Source organism: Nerophis lumbriciformis, linkage group LG09 (assembly GCF_033978685.3).
Source record: "Nerophis lumbriciformis linkage group LG09, RoL_Nlum_v2.1, whole genome shotgun sequence".
Classification (NCBI taxonomy): domain Eukaryota; kingdom Metazoa; phylum Chordata; class Actinopteri; order Syngnathiformes; family Syngnathidae; genus Nerophis; species Nerophis lumbriciformis.
Genome location: NC_084556.2, coordinates 19,276,945 through 19,298,996, shown reverse-complemented (window position 1 = coordinate 19,298,996; position 22,052 = coordinate 19,276,945). Strand labels below are relative to the sequence as shown.

Below are 22,052 nucleotides of genomic sequence, written 5' to 3'. Positions count from 1 at the left end.
ATACATTGCAGTCACTCATATTTTTTTTGGGAGGAGCAATTTTTGGGTTACTACACAAAAGATATATGCCATGATTGTTGTTAAATCTTCAATTTAATCTATATATCACTCAAATGTTGTGTTTTTCTGATAGTGCATGTTTGCAAAATGCAACAAATGAGAGAAAAAAAGCGTTATTATGAAAATAAGTACATACAGTTGATATTATGGGAATGAAGTCATACTTTTACATGAAATAGGGTGAGATACATTTGCAATGTTTTTTTTGTAATTGAACGTTTACTTAGGATGTTTTCCTTATTTATTTTTAATTTTTTTCTGTATGTATGTTTTGTGTGGTGTCCTTGAGTACTTTCAAAGGTGCCTGCCAATAAAAATGTATTAAGTATTTTATTATTATTATGACTGAAGTCAAAATATAATAAGTGCTGATTTTAAAGAATCAAGTTGTAATTGTGGGAGAATTTTTAATACAGCAAATATAAATAGGTAATATAACAAAAATAAAGTTGTGATATTAGACAGATTTGTATTATACCTCTGTATGTGTCAATATATGTAATTTTAATTAAACTTAGTCGTTTTCCTTTTTTCTTTTCTTAACTTAGGTTTGGTTGGGTGTCCTTGAGTCTTCACAAAGGTGCCCGTCAATAAAATGTAATAATTATTTCATTATTTTTAGGAAAGAGTCATAGTATTATTTAAAAAAAAGAAAAAAAGATCTGATTTTAAAGAATAAATGTGTACTTTTAGGAAAATTAAGTATTGATATAGCAAACAAATAGGTAATATAACAAAAATAAAGTTGTGATTTTACACAGAGTTGTATTATACCTGTGTAGCTGTCAATATGTAATTTTAATATAAACATAGCCATTTTTTTTATTTTTCATTATATACAATTGGTTTGGTGTCCTCAAGTCTTCACAAAGGTGCCTGTCAATAAAATCAATATTATTGTAATACCATTGAGATTTTTAAAAAACATTGTCAGCACCAAACACAGACCTCCACCAGACTTTATCTCCCAAGCACTTGTTCCTTATTCCATTTGTGATATTTCCTGAATAGTTTCATCAACATTCGCCTGTAACTTTTCGAGCTATGTTGCTAATGGACTAACAGACGGACAAACCCTCGCAAATACATACATTTCTGGCGAATAAAACACTATATAGTCATCAAACATGAGAGCATGATAAAAAAACTTTGAAAATTAGGGGGGACTTGGTTTCTGCCCAATAAAGTTCAGAGTTAGGACAGCTGCTAAACAGACTGGAAGTACTCATTCAGCCAGAGAAAAAATCAAAGGAATTGCCATATCCATGTGTATGTTTTGTTAGTCTGTCGCATTCAAACAGGCTGTAAAAGGGTTCATTCTTTGCAACGGTGTTTGCAGCTAGGCACTTTTGTTCTATAGCGGAATTAGATAAATGGATGATATATACATATATACAGGTAAAAGCCAGTAAATTAGAATATTTTGAAAAACTTGATTTATTTCAGTAATTGCATTCAAAAGGTGTAACTTGTACATTATATTTATTCATTGCACACAGACTGATGCATTCAAATGTTTATTTCATTTAATTTTGATGATTTGAAGTGGCAACAAATGAAAATCCAAAATTCCGTGTGTCACAAAATTAGAATATTACTTAAGGCTAATACAAAAAAGGGATTTTTAGAAATGTTGGCCAACTGAAAAGTATGAAAATGAAAAATATGAGCATGTACAATACTCAATACTTGGTTGGAGCTCCTTTTGCCTCAATTACTGCGTTAATGCGGCGTGGCATGGAGTCGATGAGTTTCTGGCACTGCTCAGGTGTTATGAGAGCCCAGGTTGCTCTGATAGTGGCCTTCAACTCTTCTGCGTTTTTGGGTCTGGCATTCTGCATCTTCCTTTTCACAATACCCCACAGATTTTCTATGGGGCTAAGGTCAGGGGAGTTGGCGGGCCAATTTAGAACAGAAATACCATGGTCCGTAAACCAGGCACGGGTAGATTTTGCGCTGTGTGCAGGCGCCAATCCTGTTGGAACTTGAAATCTCCATCTCCATAGAGCAGGTCAGCAGCAGGAAGCATGAAGTGCTCTAAAACTTGCTGGTAGACGGCTGCGTTGACCCTGGATCTCAGGAAACAGAGTGGACCGACACCAGCAGATGACGTGACTGGTTTGGTTTGCATTTCCTTTGGAAATCGAGGTCCCAGAGTCTGGAGGAAGACAGGAGAGGCACAGGATCCACGTTGCCTGAAGTCTAGTGTAAAGTTTCCACCATCAGTGATGGTTTGGGGTGCCATGTCATCTGCTGGTGTCGGTCCACTCTGTTTCCTGAGATCCAGGGTCAACGCAGCCGTCTACCAGCAAGTTTTAGAGCACTTCATGCTTCCTGCTGCTGACCTGCTCTATGGAGATGGAGATTTCAAGTTCCAACAGGACTTGGCGCCTGCACACAGCGCAAAATCTACCCGTGCCTGGTTTACGGACCATGGTATTTCTGTTCTAAATTGGCCCGCCAACTCCCCTGACCTTAGCCCCATAGAAAATCTGTGGGGTATTGTGAAAAGGAAGATGCAGAATGCCAGACCCAAAAACGCAGAAGAGTTGAAGGCCACTATCAGAGCAACCTGGGCTCTCATAACACCTGAGCAGTGCCAGAAACTCATCGACTCCATGCCACGCCGCATTAACGCAGTAATTGAGGCAAAAGGAGCTCCAACCAAGTATTGAGTATTGTACATGCTCATATTTTTCATACTTTTCAGTTGGCCAACATTTCTAAAAATCCCTTTTTTGTATTAGCCTTAAGTAATATTCTAATTTTGTGACACACGGAATTTTGGATTTTCATTTGTTGCCACTTCAAATCATCAAAATTAAATGAAATAAACATTTGAATGCATCAGTCTGTGTGCAATGAATAAATATAATGTACAAGTTACACCTTTTGAATGCAATTACTGAAATAAATCAAGTTTTTCAAAATATTCTAATTTACTGGCTTTTACCTGTATATATATATATTTAGGCAGCACGGTGAAAGGGGGGTTAGAGCATCTGCCTCACAATACGAAGGTCCTGAGTAGTCCTGGGTTCAATCCTGGGCTCTGGATCTTTCTGTGTGGAGTTTGCATGTTCTCCCCGTGACTGCGTAGGTTCCCTCCGGGTACTCCGGCTTCCTCCCACCTCCAAAGACATGCACCTGGGAATAGGTTGATTGGCAACACTAAATTGGCCCTAGTGTGTGAATGTGAGTATGAATGTTGTCTGTCTATCTGTGTTGGCCCTGCGATGAGGTGGAGACTTGTCCAGGGTGTACGCCGCCTTCCGCCCGATTGTAGCTGAGATAGGCTCCAGCGCCCCCCGCAACCCCAAAAGGGAATAAGCGGTAGAAAATGGATGGATGGATGGATGGATATATATATATATATATATATATATTAGGGCTGCAACAACTAATCGATTAAATCGATTATAAAAATAGTTGGCGATTAATTTAGTCATCGATTTGTTGGATCTATGCTATGCGCATGCGCAGAGGCAATTTTTTTATTTATTTTATTTTATTTTGAATTTTTTGAATTTTTTATGAACCTTTATTTATAAACTGCAACATGTACAAACAGTTGAGAAACAATTATCAAAATAAGTATGGTGCCAGTATGCTGTTTTTTTTTCAATAAAATACTGGAAAGGATTGAAATGTAGTTTGTGTCTTTTACCCGATTATTAATCGATTAATTGAAGTAATAATCGACAGATTAATTGATTATCAAATTAATCGTTAGTTGCAGCCCTAATATATATATATATATATATATATATATATATATATATATATATATATATATATATATATATATCAACAAGCGCAGCGAAATTGTAACAGCATGCCGCCACAGACGGAAACACCTCCTAGGTAACACATGAGCCAATCACCACGCCCCTACGCCAGCCTGTACCCACCCACTCTGTGCCCTATATAAACCATGGTATGTGAATGCTCCCATTAAAATCTCCTGATGATTGAGGGCACCCCCCCTCATGAAACAGGCCTGTAGAGATGAAATAGTCTTGTGATTTTTTTCCCCACACATACATATATTGCGCTCTACTACGGTATCGAGCACTATTTTTTGGATAACCTTATTAAGACATATATATATATATATATATATATATATATATATATATATATATATATATATATATATATATATATATATATATATATATGTATGTATATATATATATATATATATATTAGGGGTGTAACGGTACGTGTATTTGTATTGAACGGTACGGGGGTTTCGGTTCGGTGCGGAGGTGTACCGAACGAGTTTCCACACGAACATGTTAAGTAGCCGCCTAAGCTAAAGTCTTAACAAGCTGCTCCACTTCCTTCTGCCTCTGTCTCTGTCAGTACTCAACACAGCACCCAGCATTGTCCCACCCACACAACCACCTGATTGGTTACTCACAGAGCGGTAACAGCCAATCAGCAGTGCGTATTTAGAGCGGTAACAGCCAATCAGCAGTGCGTATTTAGAGCGGTAACAGCCAATCAGCAGTGCGTATTCAGAGCTGCAGTGCTTAGGGTTTAGCAGGTAATCATCAGGCTGCGGACTCTCCCCAAATTATAATAAACACCTCCCAGTCAACTACTAGTAACATCACTTTGAGCCCGTTGACCTTCTAGAAATATAAAAGGCAGCTCAGCTCGCTCACAGTCCTGGCTTGAGGTGAAGGCTAATTCGCTTTTAGCGTAACGTTAGCTCATTTTGCGGTGTGTGTGTGTGTGTGTGTGTGTGTGTGTGTGTGTGTGCGTGTGCGAGTGTGTGTGTGTGTGTGTGTGTGTGTGTTACGGACAGCAAAGCCCTGTCTGTCTGTTATTTCACTTTACATTTTTCTGTGTTGAAGCAGCAAAAAAGGACATTATGTTAAATGAGGAGTTTCTGTCTCTGATAGGCGGGGTTAAGGGGGAGGAGTATATTTATAACTAGAATTCACTGAAATTCAAGTATTTCTTATATATATATATTTATATATATATATATATATATATATATATATATATATATATATATATATATATATATATATATATATATACATATATATATATATTAATAAATAAAATAAATACTTGGGGCGGCGTGGCGCAGTGGAAGAATGGCCGTGCGCGACCCGAGGGTCCCTGGTTCAATCCCCACCTAGTACCAACCTCGTCATGTCCGTTGTGTCCTGAGCAAGACACTTCACCCTTGCTCCTGATGGGTGCTGGTTAGTGCCTTGCATGGCAGCTCCCTCCATCAGTGTGTGAATGTGTGTGTGAATGGGTAAATGTGGAAGTAGTGTCAAAGCGCTTTGAGTACCTTGAAGGTAGAAAAGCGCTATACAAGTACAACCCATTTATCATTTATTTCAGTGTTCATTTATTTACACATATACACACATAACACTCCTCTCTACTCATTGTTGTATTTGAAAGTGCAATGCTTTGCAGCCAGTAGCACGGCCTTTGAAGGAGCATAGGTATGGGCAGTGTAATATTCTGGGTTGGAGTCAATAACCAGGCGAGGTGACGAAGTTACGTCTCTTTACTTCATACTTCAGAACCGACTCCCACACTTGCCGTCAGGGTGCGCAATACAACGTAAACCGTTGGCCAACCAAAAAGTAACCACAGAACACTATAGTGTTCTGTGGTTACTTTTTGGTTGGCCAAGCAGACGTGACGACAGGCTGTCCTCACTCAGGTATGCACGGACCTGGAGGGGGTGTGCCTTAAGTCCGGCTGAAAATCGGGAGAAATTCGGGAGAATGGTTGTCCCGGGAGATTTTCGGGAGAGGCACTGAAATTCGGGAGTCTCCCGGATAATTTGGGAGGGTTGGCAAGTATGCTTTAGCACTTACCACAAAGAAAAGTTTTTATGTTTCAGTCTTTGAGGTGAAAATATGGAACAGCATGAGTGACGAGCTTAAACATTGTTTAAACATTAAGCACTTTAAGAAATTGTGCACATCTAGTATTTTGGTTCGGTATAGTGCGGTCCCGGCTTGTTTTGATTGTGATTATGAATGTACTTTGTCATATATTGAGTTATTGTGAACACGGTAATCTGAGAAAATTGAGTTATGTAAATCCAGTTAAATGCAGTCCAGAGGAAACCGGAGGTTATTAGTTAAGGTTTAACTATGGAAAAAAGGTGCAAAAAAGTTTATACTTCTTTCCATTACTCTTTTGAGATACAGTATGTTTAATATTGTTGTTTTGTGAAACAACAATAATAATATTGTTGTTGAGCACCAGATTGTTCTCTAGCTATATGTATGTATATTATGTACTACATGTATGTTATGGAACTGACTGTAACATACTTGATACAAATATTCATCATCATCATTATCATCATCATCATCAGGGTTAATCAATACCGCGGTACTAATGAATTAAAAGCGGTACTATACTGCTTCTGAAAAATACAGGTACTTTTTTTACCAACATGTCGGCATGCTCATTGCTGTTAATACGAGCAAAGGCGCATGTTTAGTCAACACACACGCACACTTGCAAGGCGAAACAGTGTGGAGACAGAATTGTATACCAAAATATTGGTATATATCCATCCATCCATCCATTTTCTACCGCTGGTCCCTTTTGGAGTTGCAGGGGGTGCTGGAGCCTATCTTTGCTGCATTCAGACGATAGGCGGGGTACACCCTGGACAAGTCGCCAGTCAACAGACAACATTCACACTCACATTCACATTCACATTCACACACTCAGGCCAATTTAGTGTTGCCCATTAACCTATCCCCAGGTGCATGTCTTTGAAGGTGGGAGAAAGTCGGATTACCCGGAGGGAACCCACGCAGTCACGGGGAGAACATGCAAACTTCACATAGAAATACCGCGAGCCCGGGGATCGAACCCAGGACCTTTGTATTGTGAGGCACATGCAGTAACCCCTGTTTCACCGTGCTGCCTATTAGTATCCATCCATCCTCTACCGCGACCCTGGACAAGTCGCCACCTATTGGTATATATATATATATATATATATATATATATATATATGTATATTTATCCATGTCCATCCATCCAATCATTTTCTACCGCTTGTCCATTATACATGTATTTATATATATTTTAATGTGAATATATATATATATATATATATATGTATATGTATATGTATATATGTATATATATATTTTTTTTTGCAGCGGCTATGTAGAAACTATGTCAGCATATTTAAAGTACCGGGCACTCCATGGGTCTAGATTTTATAAATTAAAGGATCAATCAAAGCAACAGAATACATATTGAATCTCTTTTTAAATTGAATTCATGGATTTAATGGCTGTATCATTGCAGCCCAAGTACTTTACAAAGTACTTGGGCTGCTTTAGAAGCCGAGTGATAGATGCAGTTTAATTGTGACACTAGTGTCCTCAGCGTTGCTCGGTGCTAAACATACAAACTAATAAAAACAAACACTTACTGTAATATTTCCACTCTTGCTGGGATGCGGACCGACGGGACGCTCACATAATACCGTTTAGATTTAGATTCAATCGCAATCCTCACGAAGAGTTAAAAAAAGTTCCTGCAGGAAACGTCTTGTGGGGTCTATTTCGCCATCTCGGGGGATATGAAAGTCGACCAGCCTGTCAGACCATGGCCACATTTGAAAACTGCCAGGTGAGAGATGCATGAATTATAATTTAGAAATTATAGGCTCCAGCATCTCCCTTGACCCCGTAAGGCAGTGGTCCCCAACCTTTTTGTAGCTGCGGACCGGTCAACGCTTGAAAATTTGTCCCACGGACCGGGGGGGTATGGTTTTTTGTTTTTTTTTGGTCTTAAAGAAATACAATCATGTATGCTTACGGACTGTATCCCTGCAAACTGTATTGATCTATATTGATATATAATGTATATATTGTGTTTTTATGTTGATTTAATTAAAATAAAATAATAATAATATATATATATATTTTTTTTTTCTTTCTTGTGCGGCCCGGTACCAATCGGTACACGGACCGGTACCGGGCCGCGGCCCGGTGGTTGCGGACCACTGCCGTAAGGGACAAGCGGTAGAAAATGGATGGATGGAATTTACTTTTGGCAAGTTTGAGACGAAGCAGAAGCAGCCGTCGGCTCAGTGTGCCAACAATAGCTGTGTAAGCTAGCATTAGCTCACTGCTATCAATGCGCCGCTAAAATAGGCCGTCTGCGTTGGCGCTTATAATAACAATATCACTCATATTTGGTTATTTTTCAGGTCACGACATGTAAATGGCGTATCGTTGGCAGTTTCTGGATGTTTTTAGAGAGAGTATAATGAGCGTAACAGAGGACCCTCAATCTGTTGAATAAATTGTGGGATTATTTAGGATTTCAAATGCATAAAAAAGCCAAGCATATGTGTTCTTGTCTTATATAAGCATTGTGAATGATAAACAACACGTATATTTTCAATTTTAGCGTATTTCCAGTATGACTGATCTAATGACATGGTCAGAATGTAGAAGCGTTACTACTGTGATGTCAATCTCCGAAAATAGCCAAAGGTATTCAGAGCGCAATATTCAAATTGGCTGACTGAATTTGTGGCATTTTGTGATGTTTAAACGGGTTTTTTTTTTACATACTTTGCAGATTGTATAAACATTTGGATATGGTTTAATGGATACATTGAAACACAAATAAGCATATAAAGTCAACTTGTTTTCCCACTTTACTAGTACTTTCCAGGACGTTGGGAGGCAATCATGGGAGTCGTCAGATGCTTGTTTTTGGTCAAATGCTCTTTAACTAAAGTGCGGCTCATAGACGCATTCTTTTTTTCTGTATTTAACGAGTGCCTGCAGTGTGACATGTTGCCATAGAATGGAATACTTTGCCTGAGAAAAAAAGAAATAAAGAGCGAGAGAAGATTTTGTGTAGATTTTGCTCCCATCTGTAACTGGACAAAGGATCTGCTATGGTTAACGGGTGGTGGTGGGTGTGTTTTTGACAGAAAGTTATGCAAGCTGTCCTGTCAAAAAAAATATTTAGACTGTCCTGCACTTGTACAATGCTTTTGCAGTGTTGCATGTTGTTCCCTGCAGGGATTTATTTCATTTCACCACATTTTAATGCTTTTTTTTTCCTCCCGCTGTTGTTGGACTGAAAGTCTTAACACATTCATCTTCTGTGTTATTATTCATTCCTAACTTACTTATTAGCTCACTTTAGTTCACCAAACAAGAGTTATTCAAGAAATCCAGGCAGTGAAACGTTGAGGCACTTTGTTACTTTACATTTGAGTGACTAAGCAAGAAGGCATTGCCAAGAAAACATTCATGCTCTTGCGTTTCCAAAAGGAGGAATGCACATTACTTTAGCCAGTTCAAAGTTATCAACAGGGTCTGTTGAGTGGATTCTAAGGAACCAAATGTAATTCAAACATTCCATAATGATCACAAGACATCGTGACTCACTTGAAAAACATTAAATCGCTGAGCTCGTGTTATGGCTCGCATATTCCAAACAAAGTCACCAAAAAAATGTTTCCTTAGCAGCAACTGTTACCTCGACGCCGTGCAACGCCTCACCTGTTAATCGCACCGCGCAATATGGGCGAACACTTAATGAATTCTTTCATACTTTGATGAGCGGCTCGGTGAGAGAGAGGAGAGGAACACGAGACCTCCTCCATTGAGCTTATTTCCAACCTGTCTGATCAACACCGTTTCATTCGCCATTGTTCTCGCTTCAGCGTTTACATTGTGGCGCCTAATTAAAGTCGACACATATCCGCGCATGCCAGCCATACCCCCCGTTTTAAAATAAATCATTACAGCGCCGGATGGTGTTCATCAATCAGTCGCAGCTTCAAACAAAACAATTGTTTTCTCACTGGCTCCCATAGATATTGTTTGCACGTGCGCCGGTCCACAATGCTCCGTGGCCTTTTGTCTCCAGATGTAAATGTGGCAAATGTAGCAAAGGGCCCTGAATGTGTGCTGTAAGCACTATTAGCATATTCAAGATCTATATTATTCACATGGCTGATACTGCTCCTTTTATACGCGTGCCTCTTGTGTCTTGTGTTCTCAACCCCCATCCCCCAGTCTCGCCACTACACCCCGGTCCCCCGCCCTCCCTGCCGCCACCTCCTTATTAACTGATGTCCAATTTGATGCAGCATATTTCATGAGCTTGTCACGTAATACAGGCAGCTGATTAACCTGGAGTCTGGCTGGCTGCACGGTGGAGGCTTTTTATTTTATTTTTTTGAGCCCCCTCTACCACCCTTCCCCTCCTTTCTCTCCACCCCTGAGCCCTCCTCAGTCTTTGTTGTGGCGGTTGCAGCATCGCATTGGCGGTCTGGAGCATTGTGTCTGATTTCCAGCAGACAAACTGACCTCTGGGGATTTATTGACAGCAAACTCCACAGAGGCAGACACAGAGCTGGGAGCATGGAAGCAGCCAGCGAGGGGCGGGGTGGGTGCTAAGAGAGGAGAGGAGAGGAGTGGTGGGTGATTGTTACAGACAGGACGACAGACAGATGGAGGGGGAAGGCGGCGAGAGGGATGATGAAACAGGAAACAGGTAGAGACACAGAGAAAGGGTTGGGGAATGGGCCGCCCAAATTTGTTTGGGAAATTTGGGGTTTTGGTGGAGCGTGCGGATGTGGAAAGAAAATGGCTGCCTCCTACGAGGATCTAATTAATTTTGAAGGATCATCAGGCCCTTTAGTGCGAGGAAGGGTACGGGAGAGAGGGAGGGGGGTTGTGAGGCAGACCCCTGGGCTGATTAGAATTCACTGCAGGTAGGCGCTGGCTGCTGCTCACCCACTGTGTCACGGCTAAAACGGAATCACTGTTGGTGAGTGGCAGTCTGGGCAAGTGAAGCCTGCCTCCCTTGGCCCGCTCCCTTTTGTTGGCGCCATTCACCTCAACCTACCCCTGAGGCAGGTGGATTTCCATGTCTGCATGGGCGAGGATGGAGGGCGAGAAAGGCAGATATATGTACAGTGTGTTTGCACTGCCTAACCGTAGCGCCCGTGGCAACAGGCTTGCCTGACAAATAATATTTACCATGGTGATGGCAAATAGAGTTTTGGCACATGCATGGTTGTTATTCCGTTTTAAAGCAGTTTTTCTGTTGGTTTTTCATCTGACTGAGTCTAATCGAAATATCCAGTGACACAAGTTAGCTGAGAACACAAGTTGCACTTTTTTTTTTAGTTTCCAGCATTTCGTTTGCGAGCTATTTCAAGACATTAGTAAGGGGACTTTTAAACCGAGCTGGCTAATTGTCGAAATTCATTCTGCTCAAATATGTCCTTTTCAAGTCACCATTGTCAGTTCCCACTCAGACCTTTGAATACTGCAAGTGTTATTGTAACCTTCCAGACCCTAGTCTTTTTGTGGCCCTTACCAAGATTTTGTGTGTGGGCCCCGTTTTCATCTTTGATATTACTCGCTATCGGGCTGATTGCAGCCTTGTGAGTATTGTAATCGGGCTTTGAAGTTTGCGGCTTGCAAAGGTGACTATGTGGGTGTTACTTCATGTCTGGAGGGCTTTCTTAATGTTATAAACGGTAGACTGTTTTTAATGCTTTAGCTATGAAAATATTCAATTTTTAAATAATAATACCTTCTTTACGGAAATTACTTTACCACGGTTGGACCCAGAACCAATTAACAGCGTCTATACTGTATATTACTCTTGGCGACCAGAAGTGGATTTGGCTATGGGAAGTTGAGTGTGTGCATAAGACACAATCAACACAAATGCAGTTCAAGTACGTTTATAATTAGATATTAAGAAATTATGTGTTATCTATATTTTACGAGTTATATAAAGATTTGTAATCTCAGGGCATTCAATCGATCGCAACTGGAGTTGTTTGGTTTGTCTTAGAAGATGATTAAGCTTCATCAGTTTGTGCTCATAGACTTATATTGGTCAGATTGATCTGGAACCAATGTTGGCTCACTGCTGAATAGAAGTTTAGCAGAGTCAAAGTACAATTGTATCCATGAGGCAGTTCAGTCCATCAAAATAGAACAAGCAAACACCTGCAGAGCACAACCACTACGTTGATGATCAGCTACTGAAGTGACCTGTTGCCATAATCATTTGGCCCCCACTAGTGGTTGTGGCTTATGCCTGTTCCAGACTGGATTGTATGGTTAGAACGCCCAAGTCCAGGACTTCTGCTTTCAGGCTGTGGTGTTTGGCTCCTCAGGGTTTTGTACTTGACCCAGTTTTCTTTAACATTTGCGTGCTGCCACTGGGAAATCTCTTTAAAGTTTCCGTTTTAATGCAGATGATACCCAAATTACTCAGTTTGGATGACAAACTGCCCCAAGGACATTAATTGCATACAGTGATGGCCTAAATTACCCTCAATCGCCTCCCCCCCAAAAAAGACATTGCTCATTGTTGGGTCAATCGTCCATACAATGTCCGCTGTAATAAAAATGTAAAAACAATTCTGTCAACCCCCCAAAAAAAGCTCAATTTATACTTTTCATCACGCCTATATTATTCCAACTCCCTTCCACCTATCTTCAGTTAAAAGATTCTATTGTCAGTACAATTAACCCAAAACGAAGCCGCCAGGGTTTTAATGGGTACTTGAAAAAGAGCAAATTACACCTTTGCTTTCAGCACTGCACCGGTTGTCTATTCATTTTACAATTATTTTACATTTCCGCTTATTATCTTAAACCTGCTGAAATGTGCATCACAAAGTTATATATTTATGACCTATTTTTCTTTTTGCCTATTCTCTATCTCTAATGTATGTCCAAAGGTGGTTCTTCTCATTATCAAGTGATCAACCAGCTCCAATTAACACACCATTATTACGTGAAAAAATATACATTAAAAAAATAGCAAAAAAAAATACATCAACTACTTTTTCAGGGTTTTAGTCACAGTGTTTGGCACACATTCTAAAAATGACAAAGGTATTTGACACGCTTATGACTGGCTCAGTACAGAGGTCATATGAGTTAAGCTGGATACTTTCCATCTGCGGGTTTTAACTGGTTTCAAAGCGAGGATGGTGTGTCGAGAAGGGCAGACTTCTCTTGCTTTTGCCGGCGTTAATCAGAAAATTGAAAAAGCAGTATAATTTATTGTGAGTAAATTTGACAGAGAGAAAGAAATTTTACACTGGTTCAAATGTTTTTCCCACTCTAGTATAGTAGGATGTGTGACCTGAAATGACACCATTTCACTCCATGTGGTCTGCCTTTTTTTTTTTCTTTTTTCTTTTTGACACGGCTTTTGTGTCCAAACTTCAGCAGACGACCGTGCACGTACAGTTTAATAGCTCCTGTTTAAAAAAGCTTGTCTTAGAATCACCAAAAGCAGCCGATCACATGCTTGACGGCACTGAATGCCCGTGGTTGTGTTTTGCAATGAATGTCTTGTGTGTTTAATATATTTTTTAAATTGTATTACAACATGTAAGAACCGCGGGACGTCTTTGTGTTGTTTGAGCTTTTGGAGACGACACACAAAAAAAAGAAAAAGCGCACACACACTCATACACACACACACACACACACACACACACACACACACACACACACACACAGAGTGCATTAATTCATGTAGAATCAAGATAATTTTTTATAAGGGTGTGGTTTTGTTGCCCGGTGACTCAGATAACTGTTGAGAGAAGAGCATTTTTCCCGATACCAATATATGTTTTGTTCTGGAATTGCACACAGGACCGTCCATTTTTTTGGGGCTTTAAGCTGGCGTGGAAAACTCTTCACACATCTGTTGCAGCATGTCGGAGGTAGACATTCATGTTGCTTCGGGTCCATCAAGGGAGTGGCAATATCGATGTGATCTAAAGATTTGTCTTTGTCTTTTTTTTCTTCTTCTTCTCTCCCCTGCGAACACTTTGGCAGAGCAACACATGATTTGGGAAGAGAAGAGGACTGACAGCCTTGCCTAGCGCCCGGCCTCCGCTAAGCCATCTCCTGACGCTTGACCCGCACTTTATCACCAGCCACACTAGCATCTCGGAAACACAGCGTCATCTAACTGTGAGTAGATTTTACAGAATACTTCAAATCCTGCATTTATACGCTCTCTTTGCAAATAGAAATGTTATTAGATTGAAATCCTGCATAATAAGCTGTTTGCAAGTAGCAATATTATTAGATAGTAATTTTGTCCTTTAGATTGTGCTAGTGCATGGCAAATTTAAAGCAATTCTTAAGAGCTTTTTTTTTATTTTTTTGTTTTTTTCAGCGTAATGTTTTACCCAAATTTAATTTTGAACTTTATTTTATATGTTGCATTTCACAGGCTGAATTTCTTTAAAAGATTGTATTTGGTATACAATGCATGCTCCATCATGGTGAAAATGAATTAATTCTATTGCATGAAAGCACTTATTTATTTTTATTTTTTTTTACAGTTAATTCACGTTACTGCATATGCAATTTAAAATAAATTGTATAGCCAAACTGCAAAAAAGCATTCTTAATAATCCAAGCACACTTACCAGTGTGTTTTCTTTTCTTGAGTTTTGGAAGCGCCATCCTAGTGAGCACATGACCGACAAAAGAGTCGTCTTGTCCTCTGAGCATAGGGCGCCACCCACTGGCCACTAAAGGAGATTCAGAAAACATGTTATTTCCCTGTGGATTTTTGTAATTATTGGAACGACAGTTAAAAATTCAGGTGTGGAAAAAAATTACTTCACCACCACTATTTTTATTATTAATATTTTAATTGTGTTTACTTACTAAAATTGCATACACCCGCACAATGTAATGATATCCAATAGAAGAAATGTTTCCCTAATAATAATGTTAATAACAAAGCTTATTTTTTCTATTGCCATTGTGGTTGTAACGGCATCCTTTCAAGAGGGTGCATCTAATATTGTGCAACCCCAACAATGACTAGCTTGTGACCTTTTCCGAGTGTCAATCAAATCTTTGGAAAGGTGACATTTCTGATACAGACTTGGCATCACACTGCATAATGCTGTGATAATGTAAAGTAGTTCGAAGATACGATACACTTATTTATAGCTCAGTTGTTTTTAAAACTAGGAATAAACATATATATATATTTTTAGTGTTAATATGATATATTTAAACTGTGTCCCTTGTGCTACAATGATTGTTTAATCTTACCTTTAGCCGCCAATGCAGTAGTTGTGATGCATGACTATGACGCTGAGCGTTGATACTTATTGCACGTCAGCGATGCCGACGTGATATCAGTGCAAGTGTGCCAAGTGCAGTGTGGCTAACGTGGCTGAATAATGCAGCGTCTCTCTAAACGAGGTGTGTTGCTGCCCCCGATTTCAGGTCACATCAGTTGCAAGGGGATGACCGAGCGCATTCATAACATCAATCTCCACAACTTCAGCAATTCTGTACTTGAGACCCTCAATGAGCAGCGCAACCGTGGGCACTTCTGTGATGTGACCGTCCGGATCCATGGAAGTATGCTGCGAGCTCACCGCTGCGTGCTGGCCGCTGGAAGCCCCTTCTTTCAGGACAAGCTGCTTTTGGGCTACAGCGACATTGAGATCCCCTCTGTGGTCTCGGTGCAATCCATCCAAAAGTTGATTGACTTTATGTACAGCGGGATTCTGCGAGTGTCTCAGTCAGAGGCCCTGCAGATCTTAACCGCTGCCAGCATCTTGCAGATCAAGACCGTCATCGATGAGTGTACCCGAATCGTGTCGCAGAATGTGGGCCTGGCCGGCCCAGGAGGCTTCCCCGTTATACCGGGAGACTCTGGTCAGGACACCCCCCGTGGCACGCCGGAGTCTGGCACCTCCGGGCCCAGCAGCGATGCCGAGTCGGGCTGTATGCAAGGCACAACCCAGCAGAACATGGATCGGCCGTACACGTCTCTCTACTCCTACACCGGCATCTCCAACGGTACCCGCGACCGCCCCCATTACATCAACCCCATGGCGACAAATTACGACCCGAGTGTCGGCGCTCAGAAGGACCAGCAGTCGCAGGATCCCCCCTGGATGAACCGTATCCAGGACAGAACCCAGCCGGTGGACCGCTTCATCTCCACGGCCGAGTCCACCACTCACTGCCGCAAGCAACCCCGCCCGGTGCGCCTGCAAACAGGCGGGATGCACATCAAGCAGGAGGCCGACGACGAGTACAGCTGCTACAACAACACAGGCGACTGCCAGGATGAGACCGAGCACGCTGAGAGCGAGTCCAAAGTGGAGAGTTTCGACTCAGGGGTCAGCTCCTCCATCAGTACCGAGCCAGATGCCATGGAGCAGCAGCCCTACCTGAGTGGCTTTAACCGGGAGGGGCCGGGCGAAGGCCACCAAGGGAATTTGGGTCCGGTGCATATTGAGGTTAACGACTCGTCCCCGGAGCAATCGCAAGAGCCCGATGAGGGCCACGGCGGCCACAGCACTAGTGACAGTAGCATGATGCACCCACTGCCCAACCCCATCATGTCCCACTCCCTGTCCAGCACGCCGCATTACCTGCGGCCGGTCGAGACGCACACCAGCAATCTGAGGATGCCGCACGCCATGACCAGCAATTCCCAATTGATCGGCGGCGTCGGGAGCACCTTCTTGCCCACACTCTTCCCCCCGCAGCCGGCCAGAGACAACAAGTCTTTCCTTTACCTTTCCGGCCAACAGCAGGCCCAGTTTGTAACGGTGCCCACCGCCATGTCATCGTTCCCCAACGCCATGGCTGTTCCGCCGGGGTCCGCCCAGTCGCAGCAGTCCGCCGGAGCAATGAGTCAGGGGGAGAAGAAGCCCTATGCATGCACCCTCTGCTGTAAAACCTTTACTGCAAAACAGAACTACGTCAAACACATGTTTGTGCATACCGGTAAGTCACTTTTTTTTTAATACATGACTTGCCAATACATTTTTTTCTGAATTTTGCCTACGCTGATTATTGGAAACATTAGTCGTACAATTACGCCCACTTTTATTGACCGTATTACTATCTAGCACTTGGCCAAAAAACTTTTAAGCAATTTATTTAATATAGGCGTCCCTCTTCTATCGCTGTTAATTGGTTACAGACATTTCCGCGAAGTTGGAATCCTTATTTATCATTTATAAATTAAACATTTTCATAAAAAAACTGTTGACGACCTTCTAAATAATTTTTTTTAACATAATGAGAGCCCTCTAAACATGAAATAACACCATTTAGTCACCTTCACAATATTTTAATCCAATATAGTAATGCTGCCTGAGGCTGAACCAGTCAGTGGCCAGAGTGTGCTCTAATTGGTTTGGTCTTCTTTAGTGGCCAATACTACTGTAGTAGTAATATTTATAGTTAATTTTGCTGGATTTATGCCTAAAAATACTTTATTTAGGACCAACATTTTTTTAGTATACGCTTTAAAAAAAATCCCATTTATTTAAAGTGCGATGTGGCGAGTGAAGACTAGGATTTTCCAAATAACATTCTGCTTATGGTTAGAGCCAAATTTAGTCTGCTCCGGTGACTTCTTCAAAAAATTTTATACTTATTTTAAAGCACTTGTAATATCCTCCTGAGAACCACACTGTAAAAAAAAAAAGGTGTAAATTCACCACAAATTACTGGCTAATAATTGCATTAAATTTAGGGAACATTTGCGGCAATTCACTGTAACTGCAGACCTGTGATTTTACGGTTAATTACAATAAAGTTACACATATATGCTGTAACTTCACAATTGCAATTGTATAATTAATTACAATAAAATTACAACTATATGCTGTAATTTCACAATTGTAATTGTATAATTAATTACAATAAAATGACAACTCTATGCTGTAACTTCACAATTGTAATTTTATAATTATTTACAACAAAATTACAACCATATGCTGTAAGTTCACAACTGTAATGTTATAGTTAATTACTCTCTCGGTTAAAAAGAATACCTATTTTTACTGTACAAGAGTGGACAACATATACGAGACAAATCAGTTTGAATTTGCAGTAATTTGTTGTGACATTACAGAGGACTATGATTACTGTATTGTAATGTAAATAACAGGTAATTGCAGTGAAATATAAGATATCGTCATTTTTACAGTCATAGGTTGTAATGTTACAGTCCATTTTTGATTACAGTATTTTTACTGTGAATAAATGCTGTGAAATCCAGGTGAATTTTTACAGTGCAGCGTCCTCGGTAGTTGTTTTTGTCAGAGTGACACATTTGGAAACAACAAATAGCCCCGTTATGCTAAACCCAAATACATTAAAAGCCCCATAAAAATAAAAAAATCCCATTCACCCCCCCAACCCCCCCGCGCCCATAAGCAGCTGTCGTCACCCTTGAAATTGTCCTAACTGTCCCCGCCATACAAAGATGTGGAGGACGCAGGAGGATATATTACTAGGCTCCATCTTTAATTGATATTGTAAAATGTTATTTATCTGATTAAGTGTTACAGAATCTAGAACAAACACAATTTCCGTACGCACGTCTAGACACAAGTGTCTGGCAGAAAGAAAAAAAAAGAAAAAGCGCGTCTCCGTGATTGCCCGCCAGTGGCCTTGAGGCGTCCACCAGATGAAGTCAGCAGGAGCGTTTAACTTTCAATCGTCAGCTGCTGACGAGCTCATATTCTTTAATGAAACGAGGACCGGACGCCTTCTGTTTGTCTCCTAGTGGCGACGACATGCACAGTGCTGCACATTTGTGTAAATGACCGGCGTTGGCTTCTCCATGTGTTTGTTGATGCCATTAACAGATGGAGCGGATTTAGCCTCAGATAAGGAATGGGAAAAAAAATGGTACATTCATGAGTTTTTATTTTCTCTCTCTCGGCTGATGGTTCAATCGGCTCAAATAGTTGTTTTGACATCTTTGTGACCGCTTGTCTCGGTCCTTTTGTGATAATCTTGTTTGTCCTCTGTCTTCCGATTGTCTTGCATGCCCACGCAGGAGAGAAGCCCCACCAGTGCAGCATCTGCTGGCGCTCGTTCTCCCTGAAGGATTACTTAATCAAACACATGGTGACGCACACGGGGGTGCGGGCCTACCAGTGCAGCATCTGCAACAAGCGCTTCACCCAGAAGAGCTCTCTCAACGTCCACATGCGGCTGCACCGTGGCGAGAAATCCTACGAGTGCCCTATCTGCAAGAAGAAGTTCTCCCACAAAACCCTGCTGGAGCGCCACATGGCCCTGCACAGCACGGGCAGCGCCATCACGGGGCTGGCCGACGCAATCACCGGGCTGGCCGGCGTCACCTGCCCCCCTTGCCCGGTCTCCATTCCCATCACTCTACCCATGACCGTCCCCGAGCCCGGCGCCGGGGTGGTGGCCCTCGCCATGCCCGTAAGCGGCGGTGCGGGAGATGTGTCCGTGGTGGGGCCGGGAGTGGGCGTGGCCGCGGAGGCGAGCTGCCAAGAAGGGACCACCTACATGTGTTCCGTCTGCCCCGTCAAGTTCGAGCAAATGGAGCACTTCAACGACCACATGCGAATGCATGTCTCTGACGGATAAGTACAACTAGACACACTTCTCCAAAAGAATGACAAACAAAATGGCACTAGATTTTCCTTTTCTTGTTTTGAGGTATGAAGAGTAATGAGTATAGACACTGGCACATTAAGTTTCCCAAAAAAAAAAAAAAATTCTTTTTTGTTATTTTAAATAAACAAAAAGATGGTGGCCTTAAGGCTTAGTAGTTTGATATTGATCTACTGGATGGATCCTAACTACAGGCCTCTAAATGTATGATTTCCTAAAAATACTGATTTATGTGTTGAACACTACCGAAAGGCCTACGAAAGAAACACATACACACAAACACACTTTTAGTGTAGAGCTGTGTGAGCGCATACACGTGTGCATTGTGTGTGGATCTGCATGTGTCCCAGTGTGTGCGTGCGTGTGTGTATGTGTGTGTGAGTGAGAGATGCCATTAAAAATGGCACTTGTGAACCCATACTGACCAGTTTGGAAACGATATAGATGTCCAAACGTACTGTGGTTTAATTTGCAACAACAATAACAACAAAAATCATCTGGGGTGGGTCTTGCATATTCCCTCTAAAATACTGACCGCCGCACGATTGCCTTCTAAAGACAATTAAAAAAAAGGAGAGTAGTAAATTTGTGACTGGGTTTTATTTATTCCTGTGGTATTAAGGGATTTTAAAGCAGCTTTTGATGAGGTACAAATTTCACTTCCTGATTTGCTATGTTTTGTAACAGTTGCATTTTGGACGGTTTAGTTTCCTAAATTAGGCGGTTGTTGTTGTTGGTGAGACATGCAAAAAAACGAAACAAAAAAACAAATCTAAAGTGATTAGCAAACACTGCCACTAATCTCCTAAAAGACTGTTAAGGCTGCTCCAATCACAAAAGACAAATCTGTTTTTCTTTTTTGGATATTTTTTTCTTCTCCAGCCTGTTTCCATTCACAGTTAGAGCAGTAACTAAACCCTCTCCATTATTTTTCTTCTGCTCCTCCACTTACATCCGACTGTTATGGGCTGTAGAATTAAAAAAAAAAAAAAAAAATATTTGTCTCCCCAACTATTGTTGTTATTGATTAGTCTACATGGTTTCTTGTTTTCTGCTTCAATTATGGATTTGGGGCTTTAGGCTGGCTGTTGATTAGAACAGTGTTAAAGAGAGGGAGAAATTCAATTTGTTTTGAAAATAATTGCCATCACGAATGCAGACTAGAACCTGTTTGGGACTTTTTGTTTTAGTGATGGGAGCTAAATGCAATCGCTCTCAGCCTGCAACATTATGAAAGGAAACAACAGAGTAGCACCAGTAGCTCTCCCACTTATTTATATTTATATTTATATATATATATATATATATATATATATATATATATATATATATATATATATATATATATATATATATATATATATATATATATATATATATATATATATATTATACATGTTGCATAAATACATATATATTATTCATGTATTTATATATGTATATATATACATATATATTATACATGTATATATATACATATATATTATACATGTATTTATATATGTATATATATACATATATATTATACATGTATATATATACATATATATTATACATGTATTTATATATATATATATATATACTGTGTATACATATAAATATATGTGTATATATATATATATATATATATATATATATACAATGTATGTATATATATATATATATATATATATATATATATATATACACATATATATATATATATATACATATATATATATATATATACACATACATACACAATACACACACACACACACACACATACATATACATGCACCACAACTTGTGGGTAAACTTTCTACACGATAGTATACATTCCTGTGTTGTTGTTTTTTCCCCCTTAAAAACGTAGACACACATGTACAGATTAAATTTGGATGTCATTCATGCATCGTCACATTGGATTTTATTGTTTTCACCAGAATAGAACACACAAACAAACACACACATACATACAGTATATACACACACTGTGTGCAACTGCTCCTTTAGTAGTTGTGTTGCTAAAAAAAGAAAAAAAACTGCTCACAGTGCTGCAGATAAAAAAAATCACACATTTCTTTTATTCAATTTTAAAGGCGGAAAAAAACATTTATAAAAAACCTTGATAAGCGGACTGCATTATTTTCTTGCATATATGTTGCACTGCTTAAACCAATAAGTGCACTACTGTTAACAGAGATATAGTTTTAGAAAAGAGGATTTTTTAAAAGAAAAAATCTAACATTTGGTTGTCGAGTTCACGTGTATTAGCATAGCTTTGTTTCAATTCTAAAGTAATTCAGCGGTTCTTGGCTTTTGTTATTGCTTGCAGTTACAGTATATCAACACATATGCTGTTTGTACAGTACGTGTGCCATTTTCTTGCAAGCATTTATTTAAGACGTGTGCTCATATATGTTTTTTATTTTGATCCTTTTGGAGTCATTTCCTCAATAATTAATTTCATTGAGACAGACTTTTCCTACAAGCCAAACAGTGAACAGTAATAATAACGGCAACTTCTGT

At 40.2% G+C, this 22,052-nt stretch overlaps 1 protein-coding gene across 2 annotated transcripts in view; it reads left to right on the top strand.

Moving 5' to 3' along the window:
- The window catches only part of zbtb20 (zinc finger and BTB domain containing 20), a 37,236-nt gene extending 16,391 nt beyond the window's left edge, over nucleotides 1–20,845 (top strand). Inside the window, exons 2-5 of one of the 2 annotated variants that reach the window (XM_061962372.2) lie at nucleotides 13,755–13,825; nucleotides 13,941–14,078; nucleotides 15,360–16,880; nucleotides 18,952–20,845. In XM_061962372.2, coding sequence (XP_061818356.1) covers nucleotides 15,380–16,880; nucleotides 18,952–19,514 — 2,064 coding nt within the window. In that variant the 5' untranslated portion in view covers nucleotides 13,755–13,825; nucleotides 13,941–14,078; nucleotides 15,360–15,379 and the 3' untranslated portion in view covers nucleotides 19,515–20,845. The remainder of the gene's footprint in view (nucleotides 1–13,754; nucleotides 13,826–13,940; nucleotides 14,079–15,359; nucleotides 16,881–18,951) is intronic. The other variant, XM_061962374.2, reaches the window with a different exon arrangement.
- The last annotated feature ends 1,207 nt before the right edge of the window (nucleotides 20,846–22,052 follow it).